The sequence below is a fragment of the Arachis ipaensis genome, chromosome B05 (genome assembly GCF_000816755.2).
Source record: "Arachis ipaensis cultivar K30076 chromosome B05, Araip1.1, whole genome shotgun sequence".
NCBI lineage: Eukaryota > Viridiplantae > Streptophyta > Magnoliopsida > Fabales > Fabaceae > Arachis > Arachis ipaensis.
The window spans coordinates 127,610,070-127,618,645 of record NC_029789.2 but is presented as its reverse complement, the minus strand read 5'-3'; the positions used below and the strand labels follow the sequence as shown (position 1 = coordinate 127,618,645).

Sequence of the window (8,576 nt, the reverse complement as noted above, 5' to 3'; positions counted from 1 at the left end):
AGTTAGCTATAGTAAAAGAATTTAAGTAATTATAAACAAGTTTTTGATGGAATTAACAATTTTGAAAATGCGTTCCATATCCATCTAAAGTTATTGTGGATATTCAGATGGAATACGGACGAATTCTTCTAATTTTTTTTTAAAAATGTGTTGCTAATTTGTATGAAAATTTTTACACCATCCCAAAAAAAATTGACGCCAAAATTTGAGATAAAATTTAGACAAATTTAGGATAGGATATATTCTTTGAAAACCTCTATTAAAAGTCATTCCACATTTGTCTTAAATTTGTCTAAAATTAAAAAGTGATTCGAACGGAATAAATTTTTGTCTGAAAAGACCCTATTTCTAGTAGTAGTGGATGAGCTGTGGACGAGGCAGAGGGAGACGAGCATGCGAAGGACGGTGAGCACGCGACGGACAACAACCACACGAGGGATAACAAGAACGTGATGGACGCTGAGAACGACGGACGCCGATTGGAGGAGACGCAGTGACACGGGAGCTCAGCGAAAACTTAGGGCAAGATGTGAGTGTGGGACAAAATGCCAAGGATTATTTTGCAATTTTAGAAATATAAAAATATTCTCAATTAGATTTTCAACTCTAATCTAATAGTGAGAATATTCGTTTTTTTAACAAAATATTTTGTTATCTCAAACGTTTATGTCATGGTAGGAACTAAATTATAAAAAAATTATGGTATCGCGGCTCAATTTAAAAGAAAAGAAAAGTATACGAACTTAATTAAAAATTCGATAAAATTATAAAAATTTGTTGAATAATAAATTTTTTTGAAAATGCTTTTTGGTATATTCGCCGTAATTACTCAAAAAATAAAAACCACTGCATGTGCAGATACACATAATGAAAAAGCATCCACTTAGTATATATAATAAAACCAAATTTTAAAAATAAAAAGGTCATATTTTTCTAATTATATTTAAAAAATAATATCAAAATTTAATTTCTAAAAAAACTTTGAGAATATATATATAATAGCAGCTTTTTTTGTCACGTTGTTAAATTTTTAAAAAAATTAAATATTTTGTCTTTAGTATCTTTTAAATTATTTAATTTTTGTCCACGATATTAATTTTTGAATGCTATTTTAATAGTTTACGCGTTAATTAACGAGTACTTTGCAAGATGGCGTATGATAGAGTGGTGTGTTCAATTGGCATTGTCCAATGTGAACAACATTATATATATTATTGTGGACGCACAGCTTGTGATGCCTCCTAAGATTTTGTTGGATCGAAAACAGAATGACATAGAAGCTAACGATCAATGCATGGAGGACAAGCAAGAAACAAACAAGTTAATGTGGTCTTTAACTCTATTAATTAATTTGTTCATTCGCCTAAAGTAGTATATATATATAAAGGGTGTGTATCCTTTTAATACACAAAAATTGTAAGAAATATAGAGAGAGGAAAAGTAGTGTTGTCTGGGAAGTGAAAATGGTGACAAGATCTGCGGCCAGTTCAGTTATGCTTGGGCTGAGGATACTTACTCTTGCGGCCTCAGTAGCAACTGTGATTGTAATTGCCACTAACAATGTCAAATTTTTTGATGGCTCTAAGTTGAAGTTCCAAGATATCCATTCATTCAGGTATGGAAACAATAATCAATTATTTCATGAATTTTGTGTCTTCAGTTTACTAGTAGTTTATTATAAAGTCTCTAATAACTCCTTTTAATCAATTATTCATGTTAAACATTTATTATCACATAATTAAATAAATTTAAAATGACCAAAATTATGTGCAGATATGTGCTGGCGGTTGCAGTAATTGCTGCAGTATATTGTATAGTGCAACTACCATTTGCCATACACTATGCTGTAAAGCAGAAGAGAGCCATCTCCGGTGAACTATTGAAAGAGTTTGACTTCTTCGCAGACAAGGTCCGATCCAATCCTATATATTTAATTATTAATCATCTTTTAGTTATGGAAATTAAATTATATTTGATGCAAAAAATTTACATGCATTTATTTTTATGTAAAATTATTAGTTGACAATCGTGCGTTAAATAATTTGATATATTTGACTAAATTATTATTTAACAGTTCTCAACTAACAACTTCACGCAAAAATAATTATACGTGAGTCACTATATTTGATAGACTTTTATTAAAAAAATGCATGCAATTTACTAATTTATTATTGAAATGATTTAAAAAAAATTACAGGTTATTAGTGTGGTTGTGGCAACAGGGGTTGCCGTTGGTTTCGCAGTGTCAATAGAGTTCAAAGATTTCTTCGACGACATATTCGACGCTGCGGGTGTTCCAAAGAAAGACCCAACGAGAACCACAAACGACAAGTTCTACAATCGTGCCATTATCGCTTCTTCCGTTCTCTCTGTTGCATTCGTCTCCATGTTTGTCGTTTCGGTCCTTTCTTCCATTCTTCGATCCAATGCCAAATAACATGTCCTGATTTGTCGTTATCATCAATTCAAGTGTCTTACATACTCTTATTAAATCAATTAATTAGAATTACAATGCAATTAGTAGATATCCTTTACAAATTGTCTATCATTTAACTTTTAGAAAAGAGGGAAATTAAAAAACAAGAGAATGTGTTTTTGGTCTTCAACTTGTTATTAAATTTATTTTGTTCTATATATCGAAACTCGATATCAATTCTAGTTTTCTATATTATTGAATAGCATCGTATTCAAGAATCAAACCTTGTGTTACATAATAATGAAAGTCAATTCCATGAACTAAAAAAAAATCAATAATATGTATAATACTGTATTTTCTGTCCAATATTTTTTTAACTATAATTAATTTGAGCTATTTGATTTTGTAATTGGTTAAGAGACAGAGTTTTGATTTGGCATATAGCTAAAGGTGTTTATAGATCGTATCATATCCCTAAATTTATAATATTTATCCATATTCGATTCGTAATTTGCATATATAATATGATCCACAAAATGATTCGATCCGATTCAAACTCTAGTTCGGTTAGATCACAGATATCGCATTTATATCCACAGATCTGACTCGTATATCTACGGATTCATACCAAATAATAAACATTAATGTAGATTAAATTAAAATTATAGTCATATGACTCATATTCAATTTAATCCATGAACACCCTTACATATAACATTGTTTGTCAAATTGGCTAAGATTTTTAGTTATTTAACCTAACTAACAGTAAGTATGTGTTCCAATCCATCCGTACTCATTGCTGATTACATAAAACATATTAGACTAAAGGATGGGATGGGCATGATAACTAGAGTCATTAAATTTTGACTAGCTAACTAACAAAAATCAATCAAGTAAATATAAAATATAGAGTATATATCTATTTTGGTTTTTAAAAAATTTTAGACCAGACATTTTAGTCTTTAACTAAAATTAATTACTCGATTGGTTCCTAATAATTAACTTCATCAGTCACTTAAGTTCTTTATTCCGTCAACTCTAACGGAGGACAAAATAGTCCATGATAACTCTAATAGGGGACAAAATGATCCCTGATCTCTTCTATTCGGAAACGACACTATTCTCTCCTAATTTTCATCATATCTCGTATAACACTAACAGTCCAATACTATAACTTCAAGCTACACAATGCACACTCTATAAACTTCAATGTTCACAAGAAAAAAAATCCTCAACTTGTTCTCAACCAATTCATACTCAGGAAACTAATGACTATGTCTCTCAACTACTTGTCGTCTTCGATGGATCCCATGAATCTAGACAGCAAGTCTGATTTGTTAAGACCCGTCGTTGTCGTTGCCATCTCCCTCCTCCTCTGCTCTATCATCTCCATGACCACATTGTCCATTATTCTGATCGCTTCCTTCAACTTCTTCTCCTAACCAATGTTCAGTAATCGCTTCAATTTCCATATGAACGGCAACGGCGACATTGCTCATTGTACTGATAGCTTGGATGCGAGGTAGAAGATGTCTGCCAACTTGGACTCCGAAAAAGAAGGAATGAAGCACCCAGTATCTATTTCAAATGAGAATTTGCATATGATGTCGAAGGGGAATTTTCTCATGATGTCCAACAATCTATATTGCTTGTCGGAGAGTGGAGAAAGGCATGCCCTTGGGGTAGTTGTGGAATTTGATCTTTGTAAGGTCCCACATACTTAAACAAGTATTTGGAGTTCGAATCTCGCCTTATGTATATAAAAATCCATTAGTTAGCAACATACCCTTAATAAATAGAGCATCAATATGTGGTGGATTAGTCCTCTACTTGCCGACTTAGGAAATCCGTAGAAAAAAATGTATTTGTCTTTAAAATAGATTAATTTTTCATTAATAACAATACTTATGAACTTTTGTCTTTGTTGAAGTTTACTTAGGACCATTTTATTTGTTAGTATCGTACTCATTCTTAAAGTCAAAATAGTATGATCAACATTGTTACTTGTTAAAACTTCACATTTTATGAAATAATTTTTAAATTTTTAAATTCATAAACTTATGCCATTACAAAAATTATTAGATCGATTAATATTTTTTGGTAACATGGTGTACTGAAATACCATCGTTGAGTATTAGTTAATGTAAAGAAAAACCAATAACAACTTTTGTCATTCAATATATAATTTATTCTATTGAAAAATAAATTAATATTAATTTTTTTAATTTGAATTAAAAAATATTTTGTAAATATATCCAACTTTTACGTATACTAAGTGTTATAATATTAAATAGTATAAGATTTGCTATAACAATGACTCAAAATATTAAACCAAAATATATTTGGGCCTAATAAGACTTCAATGCAAGCAAGATAAACTAAAATTGATTGTTAGGGTCCCAAATTTGACTTAGATTAATTACCTTAAAGGCCCAATGCAGATGAAGTCCACACGTCCTCTCTTAAATCGGCTCAGATTGGATCTTCGTTGCTAATTAAATATGGTAATGAGTACTCAGGGGAGCGTGAGAAGCCCTCTTCCCATCCCTCACTCCTATTTATAAAAAATGCTCCCGTTCATTCTCCGTCATTGCAAGTTCCTGTTTAATTATCCCTTAGGAAACGCAGATCTCTTCGAGTATCTACGAATGTTCTTTGAAAACTTTTGAAAAAAATTACCATAAAAGACACAATATAATAATTATAAAATAATCAATTCAATATAAAACAACACAATTTATAACATATTCATTATGAAAAATAATATTTCAAAAGGAGAAAACATAAAAATATATTCTAACATAATAACATAACATAATTTTTTGAGACGATACTAAGTGACGTAGTGACGAACTTGAGAGGCAGAAAAAGTGAGTTAGAGAGAGAGAGGGGATCGAGACTGAGAATGAATCCGGAAGAAAATGGAAGAATTCGAATTGGAGGCAGAAATTAGGGTTACTAAATTCAAAAAATAGATTTATGTATATATAAATTAGGATAAATTAATAATTTTATATTCGCATATATTTAATAGGTTCCATGGGGCGGGTACTAATGTCTATGTCCCCATTAGGGGTGGTAAACGGAAAATCCCATCCTGTCTCGTCAAAAGCCCACCATCTAGTGAACTGGCCCGTCCCGCCCCGTCTAGTAAGGTGGTATTGAATTTCTCCCCCGCCAGCCTACCAGGCTCTCCTTTTTTTATAAACTATTGAATATTAAACAATATATATAATTTCACAACAATTTCAATAAATTTATAATTTCTAAAGATATAAAAAAATTATAATTTTTAAATTTACACACATTAAAGTCTTTATAATTATAAATATGTAATAAACATAATTATAAACTAAATTTTTTGAAACAAAATAATAAAACTAACATTTTTCAAAACAAAACAAATATTGTCTAAAATATATAATTAAACATAATCCAAAATATAACTTAGAACATCTTCAATTATCATCTTCATCCTCTTGTAGAGCAATAACATCATAGAAATTTGTAAAAAAATGACTCTAACAAAATAAAAGCTTGGCCCAGCGAGGAAGTCCGTCCCGCCGAAGCCCGCCAAAGCCCATGTATTAGGCGGTGCGGGGTAGGGTTATTGTTTGAATATAAGATGAAAAATAAAAGGAAAGTGATGAGTTTGGAAAACTCCAAATTAAATTGATGATGATAAAACATTATTAATATAATTAATTATAAAAATTATTAATTTTAATTTTAATTCGTATTTGCTAACTAATAATTTTTGTTGTGCAGATTTATTCTGGGCCGAAAAAGGGCAAGTCCAATATGATTGAATACATTCAGCCTTGGTACAAAAAATATTTAATTATTATGAATTAGCATTAATTGCCTTGATAACATGAAAGAGAAAATGCAAAGTAATTTGATGGCATTAATTAAAGTTTACACGTTACTAGACAAAAAGCATGGAAATTGATTTTAATTGATTTTATTTGATAACACACATTACTTCCATTGGTTTTCTTTTTTTTTTCTACTCTCTCTTCTCTCTCTTTGCATTCGGTCACTTCACTGTCAGAGAAGAAGATGGTAGAAGCAAGTAATATGAAGAAGGAAGCAAAGGCTAGACATGGGTAATGTAAACACAACTCATTTTTATTTCCTTCTTTAATTACATTGCAAGCTTTTTTCTGTTCTCTCTCCTCTCTCTTTCGATCTTGTCTAACAGGAAAGGAGGGAAGAAGCAAGCAATCAGAGAAGCTAGTTACAAGGAAGAAGCCATTATGATGATGGTGGTAAGAAAAAGAAAATCTACAGTATAGTGTGGCTGAGATCTTTGCCACAAAAGATAAGGTGTGATGAAGAAGTCTCAAGCCTTCCATACCTAAAAATGGAAGAAATCCATTTCGGTCAGAGAAGGAGATCCCTTGGAGGCATGGCTCGTCTCTACCTTTGCTCAACCACTACAGGAGGTAGCTACTGTAGCTACGTAGAGGATGAGGCAGAAGACAAGAGCAGGAGGAGCTGTCAAGCATCAAGGGCTCATCAAGGGCTAGGAATCCTTCTTGGGGAGCAAGTCAAGATGGAAGGTCCGGATTGATGAAGCTTGGTGAGAAGGGAAGACCCAAAGGTAATTGCATGTTGGTTTTAGCATTCGGTTTCCTCTCCTTTCTCTCTGGCCGAACCGGTTTTTGCATGAAGAAGAAGAAGTTAGCTCGATTCAACAGTTTCAACCTTGGAGGCTTCCCCTTCTATAAATAAGGGAGAACAGCCAGGGCTTGAGGCAAGGAGTTAAGAGTGCAAAGCACAGAATTTTCATAGCTACCTAAGCTAACAGAAGTTCTTCTCCTTCAATATTTTTTATATTGTATTTTTCTGTTTAGTTTTGTCTGTCTTGAGTCTCATGAAAAAAGGCAAATAGTGAGGTTTGTAAGAAAAAGCTATAGAGCAGAAAAAGACAGAGTATACAAAATTAAAAGAAAAATCCATAGATGTTCTAGAGGTCCTTTGTACATCTGTGTTGTGTTTCATGATTCTGTGAGAATCCCCTTGCAAGTTGGGTTAGCACTTAGCAGTTGAAACCTTGGTAGGTAACCAAGTCAAGTTTAGGATTGGGGTTAGATTTTGGACTTGTCCCGAATAGGAAGGGTAGTTCTTAGGGAGAATTGGTGTATGTAATCATGAAGATTATAGTGAAATTCCATCATTATTGTGATGGAGACTGGATGTAGGCTGTATTACACTAAGCAGCTAAACCAGGATACTTCTGGGTGTGATTTTCTCTCTCTACTCTACTCAAATTCTGATTCTGTTCGAAGGAGACAAAATTGAAAAATATCTCCTCATTGGTTACGAGACAAAAAGAAAAAGTTTCTTGACCAGTGACGAGACAAAAAGCAGAAATATCTCCTGAAGCGTTTTAAAAGGGCAGCAAGTTTTACTCAGCAAAAAGGGGCTAAGATTCAACTCCCCCTTCTCTTAGCCACTGATAACCATCAATTGGTATCAGAGCTTGGTCTCAAAGAGATCAAGCTTTGCAGCTTGGAGAAAAGATCCATATGACAGAGAACAGTGGCTCAAATCTGGTGTCCTATAATCTAACAGAAGGACAGTCAAGCAACAGACCTCCTCTTTTCAATGGGAAGAACTATACCTATTGGAAAGAAAGAATGAAGATTTTTGTGGAAGCAGTAGATTACAGACTCTGGAAGATTATCCTGGAGGGTCCTCAATTCCCAACCACCACAAGTGCTGAAAGAGTGGTCTCTCTTAAACCCGAAGCCAGTTGGACCGAAGAAGACAGAAAGAAGGTAGAGCTCAATGCCAAGGCTATCAACTTGCTCAACTGTGCAATCAGCTTCGAGGAATACCGACGGGTATCACGATGCACAACGGCAAAGAAAATTTGGGACAAACTTTAAGTCACTCATGAAGGAACCACCATAGTGAAGAAGACTAGGATAGATATGCTGAACAGAGAATATGAAATGTTCTCAATGAAGGAAGGAGAATCAATAGATGAAATGTTTGAAAGATTCAACATCATCATTGTTGGCTTGGATGCTATGGGGATTAAGTATCCTGAATCTGTGCTTGTGAGGAGAGTCGAGAGATGTCTTACAAAAGAGTGGGAAACAAAAGCATTGATAATATCTGAGAGTAGTGGTCTTGATTCTATGAGATA

General features: G+C 33.0%; 1 protein-coding gene across 1 annotated transcript; it reads left to right on the top strand.

Moving 5' to 3' along the window:
* On the top strand, window positions 1,260-2,563 carry LOC107642069 (CASP-like protein 4D1). The gene is made up of 3 exons (XM_016345389.2): window positions 1,260-1,615; window positions 1,774-1,909; window positions 2,198-2,563. The coding sequence occupies exons 1-3, from the start codon at window positions 1,464-1,466 to the stop codon at window positions 2,435-2,437; spliced, it is 528 nt and encodes a 175-aa protein (XP_016200875.1). The 5' UTR covers window positions 1,260-1,463; the 3' UTR covers window positions 2,438-2,563.

Bases quoted from the DNA above. Each gene is read 5' to 3' on its own strand.
- LOC107642069 (XM_016345389.2), top strand. From the start codon at position 1,464: ATGGTGACAAGATCTGCGGCCAGTTCAGTTATGCTTGGGCTGAGGATA. The intron at 1,616-1,773 runs GTATGGAAACAA...AATTATGTGCAG, and splicing joins CAAGATATCCATTCATTCAG to ATATGTGCTGGCGGTTGCAG. The intron at 1,910-2,197 runs GTCCGATCCAAT...AAAAAATTACAG, and splicing joins TTGACTTCTTCGCAGACAAG to GTTATTAGTGTGGTTGTGGC.